The 16,979-nt window shown below is 34.2% G+C and overlaps 2 protein-coding genes across 3 annotated transcripts; one reads left to right on the forward strand and one right to left on the reverse strand.

Moving 5' to 3' along the window:
* The first annotated feature begins 1,313 nt into the window (after positions 1-1,313).
* LOC18037553 (F-box/kelch-repeat protein At1g51550) lies at positions 1,314-4,570 on the forward strand. The gene is made up of 2 exons (XM_006427705.2): positions 1,314-1,986; positions 3,452-4,570. Exons 1-2 carry the CDS (start codon positions 1,557-1,559, stop codon positions 4,420-4,422), a joined length of 1,401 nt encoding a protein of 466 aa, XP_006427768.1. The 5' UTR covers positions 1,314-1,556; the 3' UTR covers positions 4,423-4,570.
* Positions 4,571-5,489: 919 nt separating this feature from the next.
* On the reverse strand, positions 5,490-14,206 carry LOC18037513 (kelch repeat-containing protein At3g27220). 2 transcript variants are annotated; one of them, XM_006427706.2, is made up of 7 exons: positions 13,649-14,206; positions 12,104-12,298; positions 10,783-11,012; positions 9,637-9,807; positions 7,787-7,892; positions 6,433-6,639; positions 5,490-5,897 (listed from the first exon to the last, which is right to left on the reverse strand). In XM_006427706.2, exons 1-7 carry the CDS (start codon positions 13,856-13,858, stop codon positions 5,727-5,729), a joined length of 1,290 nt encoding a protein of 429 aa, XP_006427769.1. In that variant the 5' UTR covers positions 13,859-14,206; the 3' UTR covers positions 5,490-5,726. The 2 variants fall into 2 exon arrangements, with proteins under 2 accessions (XP_006427769.1, XP_024036567.1); XM_024180799.1 differs by lacking the exon at positions 5,490-5,897 and adding an exon at positions 5,914-6,328.
* Between the last annotated feature and the right edge of the window lie 2,773 nt (positions 14,207-16,979).

Here is a 16,979-nt window from a genome sequence, read left to right on the forward strand (position 1 = left end):
ACTGACGTGGTAAATTAAGATTATTAACTCCTCATCACACCATTTATATGATCTCAATATGATTATTTGGTAGAATCAGTGAATGATAAATATATGAATTGTCTTCAAAACACAAAAACCAAAAAAAAACAAATTCAAGAAATACGATCAACTGATGGAAATATCAGTTTTCTATCATACAAACTTTTTTGAAACTGAAAAATGAACGATAAGACTTAAAATTATTGTAAACCAGAGGCAAAATATTGTGACTCAAAGATATAAATGGTTTCGTTTTCATAGAACTAACAAGACAAAGAAGTGTATAGAATGAGTGAATGAATCCACAAATCATGTTAGGGTAAAGTGCTCATAATTTCATGAAGGAGACAAAAGAGAGTTGGTTGCCCCACCAATGCATCCATTTTAAAAAACGCTAGAATTTACCACTTTCATCACACCATACCAATCCAACAACCCAACAAAACTATCACCAATCCCAATGAAACAGCCCAACTATATTTCCATTTTCCATTAAATTCTTCCATAATGATCAATGAGCAATTACAACAAAACAAACAATCAATCCCTTTGTTTGATTTTGATTTTTTTTTTCAAATCTTACCAATTTACTTTTCAAATGAGCAATCCATGCTTTCGTCCCCACCGACTCATTTTACAAAATTTATGGTACTTTTGTTTTTTAAATATCAAATGATATTGGGTTTCAAAAATTTGTATTTATTATCACATGAATTTTTAACTCAAAATTAGAATCATAAATTCATAATCGTATTCATGGTATAATACTACTATATATTACTTAATACGCAATGGTCTCTGATTTTTCCAAATTTATAATCAAACTACTAATAAGTTGACGATGAGCATACGCTATCATGATCATATCAATTCTGTAACTATTATTTATATAACTATTGCTTGTATAGACCTCCATTTATATTTTGATATTATCTTGACAAGGTTATGAAGATAATTTTTTATTAATATTCAATGTCAATATGATTAGTATGCTTGTAACTATAGCAGCATGAGTCTAGTCTAATTATACATATGCATTTTTAACATATGGAGCACCTAAGGATGTAGTCGGGTTGGTTGCAGTGTAGTTGTAACTTCTAATAAAAATTCAGGTTCAATTCTTAAAGAGTGTTAAAAGGAGATTAAAAACTGTATTTGAGATTGTCCACCCCTTATCTTAAAAAAAACCATGCGGATATAACTAAAAGATAATAGTAAAAAAAAAACTCTCATTAGCCAAATTTGGTAAAATAATATCCTTCTTCTGTTGTTCTTCATAGTAAAAAATGGCTGGATTTTCTTTTAACCGGCGAAAATCCTACTATGATAAATCGGCAATGATGACAAATTTTTTTACCATTGTCGTATTGACATGAAGAAAGCCAACAAACAAAACTCATTTTGGAATTGGAGCTCTCCCAACACACACATGACACCTCTGCACGGCTCAGTCTCACTCACGCCGTCAGCAGGCAGCAACCATAGCCATAAATTCAAACAAATCATATTCCAAAAACTAACAAGCCATAACGCTCATGGCAGAATCCAGCAGTAGCACTAGTAACATTAACAACGGATCAACTTCACCTATAGCCAACTTAGCACAAGACCATCTATTCTCCATCTTGCTTAGACTTCCCGTAGACTCAATTCTGTCTTTTGCAATGACTTGCAAGAGATTCAGGTCATTAGCAAGCTCTGACACTTTGTGGGAGAGTATATGCAGGAGGGACTGGGGGCATAAGCAAGTTGATGCCTTCAAGTATTCTTGTAGCCAATATCAGATGATGATGATGACGGTGCCATGGATGAGGCTTTACAGGCAGGTTACACAACTTGAGTCTGTTTCTTGCAGAAATATTTCTGACGCAGATGGTGATTTGGTGTTGCCAAACCCCAGAGCTTCTCACTCTCTCAACTTTGTCTCTAATTGTTTGGTCTTGTTCGGTGGTGGCTGTGAAGGAGGTCAGTTCAAAAAATCAGTTTTTTCTTTTGTTTCATTTCTGGTTATGATTATGTTTTTTGGTGTGATATCTTGTGTTTTTCGTATTAGTCTTGAGTGATTTGGTTCTAAACTATGTTTATTTTGGTAGGCTTTTGTTTAATAAATGTGTTCATGGTGTTTAAAGTTCTTTGCTGGCTAAGGTGCTTTAAAGTTACCATGCTATGTTTATGCTTATTTATGGAAGGGATTAGATGGGTCAATTAAGGAATTTTTACATGGCATACAAATTGTAAGGGAGATTTCTTTATTACAATTACTGTAATCTGACTTCAAAATGTGAAGAATGTTTCCTGTGATCGTCCATGAGAGCAAATATGATACTTTTCAAGTATCCCTAATGATAAGAGTGAACAGAATCCAATGCCTAACGCAATATTCTTGGATCTCACTGCAGTCCTGCTTTTTGTGATTGCTTTAAACTGAAGAAAAGTTGATATTGTGAACAATAAAAAGACATGGGCACAACTCAAGAGACCAATGTTTGCATGAAAGTGATTGCCCTTATCCTGGTATTAGGAATTTTTATAGACCTCACTTATCATTACAACAGAAATCACAAATGATTCTACTGTTTAATTACTCCAGCTAACTTAATGGAAATTACCAAGTTCTGCTAAATCTGTAGATGATTTAGCTACATCCCAAAAGACTGAAATGAGTTGATAGCTAATGTGTGGAACTATAAACTTGAAATATGACTAGATATATATTGATTTGTGGGATCAAAAATTACAATATAGCACCCTTAGAGTTAAGCCAACTAAAGCACATGCCTTCGAACAATTACCTCTGTGGGCATGCTTCTATTTTGGTTATAGCATTACTTTGGGCCTTTAATAGGGTTAAGGACAAGGTCTTATAATGAGCATATAGATGTCTATAATATGTCTATAATGAAAAGTATTTAACTCTTCACTGATAACAGATTTAAAACAGGATATCTAACTTTTCAATTGTCTCAGGGTGAAAGTTCAAACTTCAAATCTTATAGCTGGATGCCTTCAGCACTGATGGCAATAGAAATCAGTTCCATTGCCGCATAAACTTGATGTGAAATGGTAATTAGTTTGATATACATTGGAAAAATCTTCTCTATTGGCCGCCCTCTCACAGCTTCTTTAATTTATGATTAGTTCTTTAGTTTATTGGATTGCAAAGACCAACGGGATCTCAGTCCTTGACTTGTGTCTGTTAAAAATATGGAAGCCACAGAACGGGAAAATAATTGTAGCGAGCAAGTAATTCTTTGTAGTTCACCTCGTTTCATCTACCATTTCACCATTTGAAATAATCACCTATGGGAATGAATAACTTCTTAAATTAGCTCGACGTAGTTTCTTGTGTGTGTGTTTTTTTTTCCCTGATAATAGCTAATGCTTTTGTCTTCGAACCACATTTTTGGGTTGCATTTTCTCTTCACTACAGGACGCCATCTTGATGATACGTGGGTAGCATACGTTGGCAACGATTTCCAGGGGATGCTGAAGTGGCAGAAAGTTAATTCAGGCATTCCTAGCGGAAGATTTGGGCATACATGTGTTGTAATTGGTGATTGTCTTGTTCTTTTTGGAGGAATAAATGACCGTGGTAACCGTCACAATGATACATGGATAGGGCAGATTGCGTGCCATGAGAACCTTGGTATCACATTGTCATGGAGGCTGCTCGATGTTGGGTCTATTGCACCACCGGCACGTGGGGCCCATGCTGCATGTTGTATTGATAATAGGAAGATGGTAATTCATGCAGGTATTGGGTTGTACGGTCTCAGATTAGGTGATACGTGGGTTTTAGAACTATCAGAAAATTTTTGTTTTGGGTCATGGCAACAGCTTGTGACTCACCCATCGCCTCCTGCTCGTTCAGGGCACTCCTTGACCTGCATAGGAGGAAACCGCACAGTTCTATTTGGTGGTAGAGGAGTGGGCTATGAGGTGCTTAATGATGTCTGGTTCTTGGATGTGTATGAAGGTTTTTTCAAATGGGTACAAATATCCTATGAATTACAGAACATTCCCGCGGGATTTTCCCTCCCCCGAGTTGGTCACTCAGCTACGCTCATATTGGGAGGCCGAGTACTAATTTATGGAGGGGAAGATTCAGCCAGGCGACGGAAAGATGACTTCTGGGTGCTGGATACTAAAGCGATACCATTCACTAGTGTGCAGCAATCTATGCTGGACTCAAGGGGATTATTGCTGAATATGTGGAAAAGGTTGAGGGCAGAGGGTTATAAACCCAACTGTCGGTCATTTCATCGAGCCTGTCCAGATTATTCGGGCCGCTACTTGTATGTGTTTGGTGGAATGGTGGATGGTTTAGTTCAGCCTGCTGATACGTCAGGGTTGAGATTCGATGGGAGGCTGCTGCTCGTTGAGCTTGCACCGTTGCTGTAAAAAGGAATGTGATACAGCTAATGCCAGAGTATTTTTGTTGCTGCCATTACATTCATGTCAGTTCTTTCAGGTAGCTTACCAATGTTATATGTACATCTTTTGTGAATTCAAATCACCAGAGATAAAAGGTCTTGTGGTATTCCGACCAGAATATCTAAAAGTTGATTGTAGTAACCAAGTTATGAATTGGTAGTGCTGTGGAGAAGAGTAATACAATTTCCTAGGCTTTGAATAATGTGATAAAGGAACTTGAAGGGCCAGCAGTTTGAGGTGTATCCACGGCAGCACTAGTAAATTCCTACTGGAGGTTCATTTTGAAATCTAGGCCATTCTTAGATTGGCACTGTGTAATTGCTAATGTCAAGTTCTGAAATCAATGTACCTGATTCCTGAGGTAGAAGGGTACTTAGAAAGTCTAATGTCCAATAAAAAATTGATAAATCCTTAGCATAGACAAAACAGTAAACTAGTTAAACATGTAGTGAGTGTTGGTTCAATTAGTAAGATACCCAAAAAACCAAAAAAATCCAAATACAGAAACAACCATTAGACAAATTATTTTACCATACCCCAGCCGCACAGTTAACCAAAATCCACCAAATCTCATATTTCCTTGGTGATACTATAGACATTGTAAAGGAAAAAAAAATAGACAATCTATGTGCAGACTTTGTTTCATTAGCCAATCCGACTTGTACGTGGCTTGTTCAGTTAGTAAGATAGTTTTAGTTTGATGGTAAATGCCTGTTAGTAATAAGCAAAAATGTTCTAGCAAAGAACGGCTCTGATCTTGTGAAAGCATTGCAACTTGTGGCACATTCACAAGTGTGTTTTGCGAATGATGTTTTAAGTGCTGAATTAATACCCCATAACGCAACGATACAGTATAGCTCATTGTAACGAGAACATTGCCCCTTAAATTCTTTCTATGGTAATTATTAGCATACCTTGATGGCAAAAATTATTTTCCCTCTCCTTTCAAGTTTTATGGCTTTATGCACTATATAAAATCCAACCCAACCTTTAAAAAAAACAAAAAAACAAACAAACAAACAGGCCCCTCGAAGTCAAAATTGATCTGGGTAGTTGGATAATGTAAAATTGACTATACTTCCTGAGAACAAATGGGAGTTAATCTATTCGTTTCTTTAATTTTACAACACTCGGGGGAGACAAAAAATATTGATGATTAGGCCACTGAAAATTACAAATAAAATTACGGCAAGACAAACAATTGACTTGATTACAAGTGGTTAATAAATTTAGTAGGAAAGATCCCAACAAAATAATCAACAAGAATTCCATCATGAGTTTAATAACAATTTGGTTCTCCACATATCTCCATGTACCTTCCTTGGTGCCGGATCGTCTGGTCCCTTATCTCGCTGTCCTGATGTGAAGTAGAACCATCCATTCCAGTAACCAGCTAGAGTTGTTTTCACACGGTAAGGGAGTTTTCCAATCACATGCCACTTCTGTCAACGTTAAAAAAAATAATAATAATAATAAGTAAATACAAACCAATCAGTGATAAATCTGTCGCAGTAACTGACATTTACAAATTACATACTTTATTAACTACAATAGGTAACCAATGCACACGACATTGTTACTTGAAAATAAAAAACTAACCCTAAATGATATTATCACTATTGATCAACTACATACGATAGCAACATTTTAATGTACTTTACAAATATACCTAGCCTTGGTCAAAATAATTCTTTCTATATACATGCTACTAAATATCGGAAAATAATGCAACATTCTTCTTAAACCTAGTAATATACAAGCCCTTCTCGCTTCAATGAAAGTGTTTGATTTATGTGCCTAGGCAGCACGGAATTAAGCAGCACTTCACTGTTTTTAAGTTTGTTTTCTACGGCATTGCATTCAGGACAGCCACCTGAAAGCAATTATGTAGCATCAGCCTCTTTAACAGAGGCATATAAGTCAACTGCATTTGACATGTGGGTGACAAAGTATATTAAAAGGATAAAAAGCTGATACCAGTGTGTTCAAGTTAAACTGAAATATTTCTCCAACCAGAACCATCTTTTTGGTTGTAGGATGCTTCTCTGTTGTGCCTCCAACAATGACGATAGAATTGTTGACAAGCACCCAAGCAAATTCAATATGAGAATCTGGTTTTGGCATAGAAGGCAAGACTTTCCACTTCATCTCGTCATCCAGCATGTAGACATCATCATATACAACCTGAAACAACAAAAATTGAGAGCTGTATTGAAGGCACTACTTATTGAACAGAAAGGGCATAAGGGTACGGCATTTGGAAAGAAAAAGGAAAGGAGATTGTTAAGACATAGAAACTATCCTATACTTCGTCGACAGCCCCAAAGGCACTTCAGTCATTAGAAAAAGTACATCCATTGATACATGGTGGAAAGGAGATTGATAAGACAGCAACTTATCAAACTATATAATATTGTTTCATACACTTCTATTCATTCACAATGCAGACATTATTGAATTTGAACTTTAAACTTTTCATCTCATCAACCAACAACCATACCATAGTTTATTCATTAAAGGAAGAACAGAATCTGCAAGTAGTTTTTTTTTTTTTTTAAATGGGGAAAAAATCTACGCAAAAATTTAATAAAAGTTTGTGAGTAGCAAGCTGAGTGCTGAAGTCCATATCAAATGTATCACTTAGCATTTTTTCACAAATGTAGTCTCCCAAATTGTTTCCTTAACCTTGGAATTACTTAACATGACCAAACCACACTCTTGATTGAAACAGGAATTACTCAACTCCAAGACAAAAAGAAATTTACTCACAAGTCTACATTCTCTCGACATTGCAAAGGAAACCAGCGTTCATGTATCTCCTAATGAGCATGTATGTTCATTAATTACACTACGTGTCCATGGCGACACGCTTATCACATGGCTGCTGCATCATTACCTATTGTATATTTTTTGTAATTCCATCTCCACGACCCACACACTTGATTCAAGCAGAAATATACTCACAAGTCTATATTCTCTCTACATTGCATAGGAAACCTGAGTTCATGTATCTCCTCACAAGCACGTATGTTCATTAATTACACTCTATGTGTCATATGGCCACAGACTTATCACATGGCTGCCGCATCATTACCGACAGCATATCTTTTGTAATTCCATCCTCTTAATTGACTGATTCCCAGATTATCTACCTCTCATTATAATTACTGTCCACCATAGCTTCACTTGTCTATCAAAGAACACCTTTAAGTTTGCAAAATCGTTCTAGCCGATAAAAGGATTACACAGGATCCATTGCAATGCAAATGATCATACAGATTAATCAAAACAAATTCACTAAACATTGAACAAAGACGAACTAATCAATTACCTCATTCCTACGAGAGCACTTGAAAATAGGCGATCCTGGTTTGGCCATAAAATCACCTTCTTGACCACCAATAACAAGTAGACGATCATCAACCACAACACAAGCCCTAAATCAAATTCATGGCAAACAAAGCAAATGAGATTTACACAAGGCAAATCCAATTGATGCTTGATGCTATCATTAACTTGACAGCAGATATCAAACTAATAAAATTGCATTTCCATCAAATTGCACTCCAACTATTTATGCAGTTTTTAATCCAAGAAGCCATAGAGGTAAAAGAGAAGCAAAATCTGGAATTCAGTTGGGCCCGTTGAAGAATCCCACAATTCTAAGACGGGGAAAAAAAGGAGCAAAGGTAAAATGAGACAGAATAAAAGAGATTTTAACAAAAAGGGATTGCAATCCAAAATTAAGACAAAGGAAAGCCAAAGAACTTTGGACAGTTTTCTACTCTGAAGGAAGCTTCGGATGATTTTTGTTTATTTTAGTGGGAGAAAAACTTCTTCTGATGCATAATATAAAACATTAAACCAATTTTATCAACAACAAGAATTATACATAGGCAATAGACCAGTAAACTCCCCCAAGCAAACCAAAGAACAAAAACACCACTCTAGTCTCTATAAATAAGAACAAGAAGTACCCTGGAATTGTTCAAAAAACCAAATCCCATACAGATGCTAAGAATTTATGTTTGACTGTTTATCCCATGGGAAATCAAACCACCTCCACTTGTCAAAAAAGCAAACAAAACACAGCATCTCTATAAACCCAAAACTTTTTTTTCCACCATCTAAAGTGAAGTGATTCTCAACTAATAATGAAACTCAAGAAGCCTGACAACCAAGTAATTTTAGCTTCTTTAAGAAGCTTCCAGCAAAAACTTAAAGCGGTTGGAAAGGGAACAAGTAGTCAATACTTTCTAATTTCCTTTTGCACATAACACATTAATCAGGACCAAAATAAACCGAAGGCCATCAACTTTTTGAATAATATCAAGACTGCTACTCCTTCCACAAGCCAAAAGTCAACAGGAAAATTGAGCTTACAAGGAACATTAGCCTCCCATATCATCAAAGCTAGGTGGAATATGGAAAATGAATTTATATAAGATTCGTTATCCAGGAGAACTGGATTCAAATTGGTTTAAAAAGGTATCTAGCATGGTAAAATATATCAGCAACTGTGATAAAGACAGAAAATCTATACGATGAATTATGAGATTTGTTTTGACCCCAGACAAATGAGAGGAGAGCTTAACCAAGTAGAAAATCTTTTGTATGTGTGCGTCCGTTGCCATTTGAAATAATTCAAGATGGCATCAATAGCACGGCATATTAAATTTTAGCCAAACACACACACACACACACAGGGAGGGAGGAAGAAGGCCAATGAGGCAATCGAGCTTAGAATAACACTGATATATAAGGAAATTAACAGTAGGGCACCTTAGATTCCAAATTGCACCTTTCAGGCTTTCTGGATGATGGTTCCTAGAGATGGGAAATTTTCTTTTTTATTTCTTCATTTACATCACAGAATCCAGCCACTAATTGGGACTTGGGGCGACTTGGAAGTCCACATCATATTGCTAATGTATATTACCTTACGTCTATATGAAAATTCTAAACCATCGATGTAAGACATGACAAAAATCAGAAGCAGAAATGCAAAAGGTTGAAAAAGGAATCCTCATGATTCCTAAAGGATAAGAAGTACCAAGGGATATAACTTTTATTTTTAAATTATCATCCTCAAATATATGAAAGTGTGAAATGCTCACGATAAGACTGCAGCATAGACGAAATAACAAAAACGTTAAACATAACATAATAAAGTCCACAAACCTATGAGGTCCTCCGCGAGGAATCGGAATTTCAGTTCTCCACTCCTTTTCTAATGGTTTTCCATCCTTGACTGCAAGGCTCCAATGATCTACTTCAGGTGTGTACCGATTCTCCCCACTACCACCCATCACATGTAGTCTACCTCTCCAGAGTTGAGTTGCAGGTGCATACCTGAAAATTATCTTATTAGACATTTTTCACTAAATTTTAAAACAGCAGAAAGAACAAAAGACATCATGAACAATCTTCGACAACAAATAAAAAGAGCCCCTCCTGGATTACAGCTGGGCATTGCTATCTTAAACTAATCAGAGAAGAACTTGCTGTTAGCTATCCAACTTAGTACCACTGCTAAGTAGAGCACATTTAGGACTATAACCCACAATAAAATAACAAACATGTCAAAAATCCTAAAGGTAAGCCAAATTGAATTTCATTTATAAGCCAAAGATTAGTTAGTAAGATGATTGTAGAAGATTTAAATATACTTAAGAGCAATCTCATAAATAACATAAAGGATAACACTCTCTGTACAAACCTTAGTCCCCTTTCAGAATGTACATGAAGCTGCAGCAAATACATTCATATACCTTGACATTTAATTTCTCATCTCTGCACTATTTGTCTTTCTGATAGAACTTCTTAAATTGTAATTAAAAACTGATGGCAAAATTAATGAAATTCTTCTTGACTTCTAATGATGTTAAAAAAAAAGAAAAAAAAACTAGGGGACAAAATAGAAGCCCAAGTAAGAACCATTAATTAGAAAGGCATCAACATTTCTGCAACTCCATTAACACAAGTTACAATAAAAACATCTAGTGTTGAAGTCCATAAAAAGGAGAGGTTACAATTTAAAATCTTCCTCATTATTAGTCTTTCCCTTTAAATTTAAAATCTTCCTCATTATTTGTCTCTCCCTTTAAACAAAATGCATTCGGTCTCCATAAATGAACTTTAAAATAAGGATCAAAACAGTGAAAACAAAAAAGTATTGAGGGAAAAAAATGCTGCAAACACTAGAATTTAGATGAGAAGCAAATCGGTTTCTATAAAGAAAATCAACAAAAAAACAAGGAGAGTTTCTCTGGTGCAGGCCCAACATATGATTGTCAACAGTGATAGAATAGACGCATTCACGCATACCGAGGAACAGGTAAGGGTGGCAGGTCCTGCCATTTCTTTGTCTCAGTATCGAGCACGAATGTATGGGCAGTAGGACCTCTGCATTGCGGACCATATTGTCCGGTAACTACATAGATATATCTACCATCTGTTACCATTCCTAAATGTGAATGGGCCATTTCTCTTGGCATATCAAATCTTCCTCCCCATGTATTATCTGTAAAATTGTAGATATCAACGTGTGAATGCACCTGTGAACAGAAAAAATATGAGCTCAAATATATAGTGAGAGGGTTTCACAAAACAGAAACAAGTACAATGAGGGAATGTTAGATTTGCCAAGAAATCGGTAACATAAATAAGCCTTATTATGATGTGCAACCGCTTGTCAGGAGCACTGCAGTAACAAATAATGCCAACCCAAATAATTGCGTAAGGCATGATAATCTGACAATTGGTATTTTAAAACTAAATAATTCCATCCCCACGTAGAATGAAAAATTAGTATTTGCCCCAGCTGGCCCCTCTAACATAAGAAACAAAAAAGGTGTCAACATCAAAAGGACTGTTTAGGCAGGGGTGTCCTAAAGAATAAAATCACGGAATTTTGTGTGTATGTGTGTGAATATGCCAAAAAATTCAAGCATGAGCACCATAGGAGCAGTAAAATATCACAGAAAATCAAATATGAAGGGGAATGGGAACAGTTAACACTTGGTGTGAGATAAAACACCAGAAGGCTTAAAAAATTAGGTATGTAAATCCCAGAAATCGAGAGAGGGTTCAGTAGCAGTCATGAATATCAGCCAAGAACATCAAATTAAGCTATGATGACGCAAGAGAAGTTCTCAACTAGAAAAATAACAGTAAACTAAAGTCCCTTTCATGCATTACAGTTACTTTTTAAGGTATACATAGAACACAAAACTAGAGATGGGAATTTGGCTCAAAATGGTTTCAAAAGAATGGTTCAAATTGTCTAAAATAAACAGACAACGATCACAACATCCTTTTTTCTCTTCTTCTTCTTCTTCATTTTCATTTTTTTTGGGGGGGGGGTTTTGTGGTGGGGGAGAAGGGGAGGTGGGGTGTAAGCTCGTGGTATGTGTAAACTCAAATTTGAATGTATACAACTAAACATGAAAAATCTTCAAAGTTAAAATCTACACTTGATACTAGTTATCATTTATATTAGAGACATGTTCTGTTTTGCTTTACACAAGCTCTGTTAAACAGAGCAACAGATGTTATTCATATACTTTGACAATTCCAAGAAAATTACATGATGAAATTTAAACAGAAAATAAATTCCACAAAAATGGGTTCAGTAGAAGCTTCTCACATAGTCAATGCTGCCATATCCAGCAAACACATAAAGAAGATTCTTAATCTGTATAGCTGCCCCATCTAGACGAGGCACTGGTGCTGCTTTCATCTTTTCCCATTTCAATTCTGGTGCAGGTAAATCTTGAAAAGTTGCTGGTAAGATCCTCTTAGGAACAACATCCTTCTTAGTTTTAACTCCAATATTTTCTCCCTACAAATAACACAGGCTGGTCATTAGTTTCAAGGATCTAAACAAAAATTTTCTTTCCCAACATCTTTTCATCAAGTAAACAGACCCAATTCAAAAAATGCTGCAAAAATAAGGTTGAAGGATCAATATTCCTAGTTTCTAAAACCAGAAAACTTCACCAAACTAAGCAGATAAGTTTACCAGATAATGCTTACAAGAAATTTCAAGGTTTTTCCCAAATTGTGGAAATCCCGAACTCAACAAATTAAATATCAAATACTAAATCCCTATAGATTGCCTCACCAAATAAGAAATGGTTTAATGTTCTTAAATAAAGGTGAAGATTTATTTTTGAAAATTGAAAGCCAGTCTTCAATCCTCAAAAGTTCATTGCTATTCAAGGATAAGTTGGCTGAGGACTAAAATTTAATCAAAACCCCAAATCACAAATAAAATAAGATCTAAAAATCTTAATGTTGGGGGTAAATCACTTGTCCCTCTGGGAGCATATAGACTATGGGGCACATCATTGATTTTGCTACATTTTAAGGTAAGAAAAATTCCCTGAGCTCAAATGACTGAGAAATTGATTAGGGTCAAGCATATGTTTATCTCCTGCATTTTACTACCCGTCTAACAGATTTATGTAACATTTCATGTCTAATTAAACTTTTTTGTGCAAAACTGAGCTGCACCAATACTTATCAGGACCCTAAGACTTAAGTGTTTGTATAAGCAATGGTATTATTGCAGACACAACTAGCGCTAAATAATTAGATGCAATAATACCACTGCTTGTACAAACACCCAAGTTAACAACAATGTAATTTAGAACAGTTTATCTTCCACATATTCGAATTAGCACTTAATATCCCAGGTAAAATTAAACTGCTTGAGAACTAACCAGAAGCTCAATTCCACTTAACATAAGTTGCTGTCATTACCCGAATACATTTTACTAGAACTAAATACTTACAACTATCAGCAACCTAATTATTCTAAACCTTCCACCATGTTGCACACATGTTCTAACTTTAATTTGGTTTTAACTTACCAAGAGGCCACAATCAGTAAACAAGAATTGGCAAATCAAACTCTACAAAATTACAAAACATTTAATTTTTCCATGTGGGTGTTCATATCAACAATTTTTAAGCACAATTAAGCTCTCATTTTGTAACTTTTCAAACATCCAATTGCACCAAACAACAAAATAAAGCACACCCATCAGATAATAATAATAATAATGATGATGATGATGATGATGATGATCACAACAAACACCACGACATGATTGCACCAATGTGAAACCCTAGTCTACTAAAACATGGAAAAAAAATTCAGTGCAATTAAGCAGCCGAACAAGCTTACCTTTTGTGGGCCATTATTGGGCAAGATTATGGAATTATGATAAGGGGACCAATTGGAGGCGATGTTTAAGTAAGAAGAAGTGAATTTAGAAGAAGAAGCCCAGAAGAAATCAGCGACTAATGCAAACCCTAGAATCATCACAAATATCGACAACACCACTCTCGCCGGCGACGGCGTCGTCGAGTTTTTCCCGACGAATGAGCGTCCCATATCTCTCTGTAACAATGTATCAAAATCAAATCAAAGATTCTACCATGTGATTATGCGCATATGGGGATATACATTTATTCGTCGAGGAAGAAAGAGAAGTGGAATTGACTCTTCTTTCTTCAAGCTTCTCACTGACAGTCGCTCTCTGTATCTTGCTCTCTCTGTGTATAAAATTGGACCGATCTTGAAATGGGACAGATCCGACCGGGGTCCTCATCACACGCACACGCTGTCACCGCCGACATCGGCATTTTTGTAATTTTGTTACTCTACGATCATTATTACCTGTGATATTAACCCTCTACGTAGGGATGGCAAAAGACCTTCGGAGATTTTCTCTATTGGGTATAATAATAATTTTAAACTAATTTTTTATTGAAAAACGTATGGATAATTTTTTATCTAATTTTTTTATTCAAAGCGGGTTGGGGATGAGGTGAAATCCTCATTCTCTACCCGTTTTCTTATTTTTTCATATTAATTTTTAATTTTATTTTTATTTTTTAAAATTATTAATAAATAAATAATAAAATTTAAAATTATATTAAATATTATTATAAATAACAAATATCAAAATATTTATATAAATATACTATAAAAATTTTGAGCCTACTTAACTAATTATAGTCCTAAATTACTATTTAATCAGATTTTATTCTAAAGATCTTAGCCTAATATTCTTTTAAATTATGAGTCATATTGCTTATATTATTTTTACTGTTTTAGATTTGAAACCTAATATTATCTCTCAATTTGTCACATCTCTCAAGGAAGAACATGAGGTGTGAGAGTAAATACTTTTATTAAAAATATTAATTTCAGTATCTATACTCATTTCATTTATTTCATTATTGATATAAAATAATTTCTTTTTATTATAGGATTATGAAGATTGAACAAAATAATTATTCCGATGATTCGTATTTTGTAGTATAATTTTTGTAATGAATTAATGTTAGTGTAATATTTATTGTCAAACTTTACTTTTGTTAAATTTTTATTTTAATATGATTAAATTAAGTTTAGAATTTAAATTTAAAAATATATCAGTTATTCAAAGATTAAAGATCCCCTCTTATTATTCAGGGAGGGGACGCAGATCTCCTCAAAGAATTCTAATAAGGACGCGGATATATGCAGAATATCATGGATGAGTGCGGGTCCCCTCCCCTCCCCATTGCCATCCCTACACTCATCCCCCTTTATTTTAAATTAATTAAAATTAAGGACATTGCTTGAAATTCTTTTCAAACGGGCCTCCACTGTCAGGTTCTCTTAACAGATGTACGTACATCAGCACTTTGGTTTACAAAACGCAATGATATAAAAATATTGAGTGAGTGATAGCGTATGAGCGACTGACTTCCGTCGTCCGGTTCACTTAACTTCCTTTGTCGACATGTGTTAGATTTTGATTTTTGTTTAATTTTAAATTAACATAAAATATTTTAGTTTTATTTTAAGGGTTCGGCTATGGTGCAACTATGGTATCGTGTCACAATTGCATCCAACCATTGGATCCACTTAGATGGGTGGGCTCCATTGAGATCCAACGACTGAGTGCAACTGTGGCACGGTACCACAGTTTCACCACAATTTTTCCCTTATTTTAATAGTATTATTCTTTATGAATAGGAATATACCAGAGTATCCTTTATCTCTCTCCCTATGGCTAAGTTCTTTTTTTCTTCTTAGGGTGTGTTTGAAATTAAGATTGGATAGTTTTAAGTCTGTAACTTAAAAGTTATAGCACTAAAATATTTAATAAACACTAACTGCTATACTTTGCAAGCTATATTAATATAATTTTTTTATTTATATGATGAAAAATCTATTATATCTTTAATAATTTATCAAAATTACTATTTAAAATTTATATTTACTACATATTATTAACTTTTATTTCATAATTACAATTTTTGTTTCATAACAGATATAATTTAAATGTTACAGTATCTCAATCCCAAACAGAACCTTATTCTCCTACCGCTACAATTTCCTTTTCTCCTTCAATTTCTCTTCTTTTATCTTTTTTTTTTTCTGAGAGCTTGAGAAAAAGGGACAAAGGGGAAAAAAAGTAAAAATAAATCTCTTTTCTTAAACAAAATTTTAAAAAATTTATTTAGAAAATAACTAATAAAATTATCCAAACCATGTAGATCTGATTATACAAAAAAAAAACCATATCTAATTAAAAATTGGAAAAATGAAGAGATGGCCATCTTTTAAGCAAGTATAATATTTATTATTTATTTTTTAAAATGAAATATTTATTCAAACTTCAATTTTTCCAAAAGGAGACTTCGTTTTTAGACTTTCTTCCCTTTGTCTCTTTTTTCCAAGCTTTCATAAAAAAAAAGAAGAAAAAGAAATTGAAGAAGAAGAAGAAGAAGAAGTTGCAATTTGCACTGTGGCAGGATAGAACAAAGAAGGGAAAATATACATTGTCCACCCTTTTTTCTAACTTTTACAATTCTTTTTTTTTTATGGAATCCACCTAAAATTACATTTTGTTTTACTTTTCTACTTCCGTTTGGAATCTGTTAAGAAAACGAACGGAAACCTAAAAAGTAACCATTTTACCCCCCAAAACAAAAAATTTTCAACTTCACCCTAAAAATTACCAAAAATAATTAGATTAAATCTAATTATTTTCCCTATCGGTCAATAAAGAAATTAATTCCACAACCATCAAATGCATGGTTTTTTTTAAATATGTATATAATTAGAATGTTAAATTATAACAGTAGTATTAAAAATAGTCCAATCTCGCAAACCATCAATTGAATTTAAGATAAGTATAGTTTTATTATTCATTGAGTTATAATCTCTAGTAGTTAAGATTTTTTTGTACTTCATTAACGTACCAATAATGATATTCATTATTAAATCTGATTATTTTTGGTATTTTTTAAAGTGAAATTGTAATTTTTGTTTGGGGGTAAAACTATCATTTTTTTAAGTTTCCGTTAGTTTCCTTAACGGATTATAAACGGAAGTGGAAAAGTAAAACAAAATGTAACTTTAGGTGGATTCTAACAAAAAAAAAATTGTATATTTTAAAAAAAATGAAAAAAATGGGTGAACGGTGGATATTTTCTCAACTAAGAAAAAAACTTGC

Source organism: Citrus clementina, unplaced genomic scaffold (assembly GCF_000493195.1).
Source record: "Citrus clementina cultivar Clemenules unplaced genomic scaffold, Citrus_clementina_v1.0 scaffold_7, whole genome shotgun sequence".
NCBI classification, from domain to species: Eukaryota; Viridiplantae; Streptophyta; class Magnoliopsida; order Sapindales; family Rutaceae; genus Citrus; species Citrus x clementina.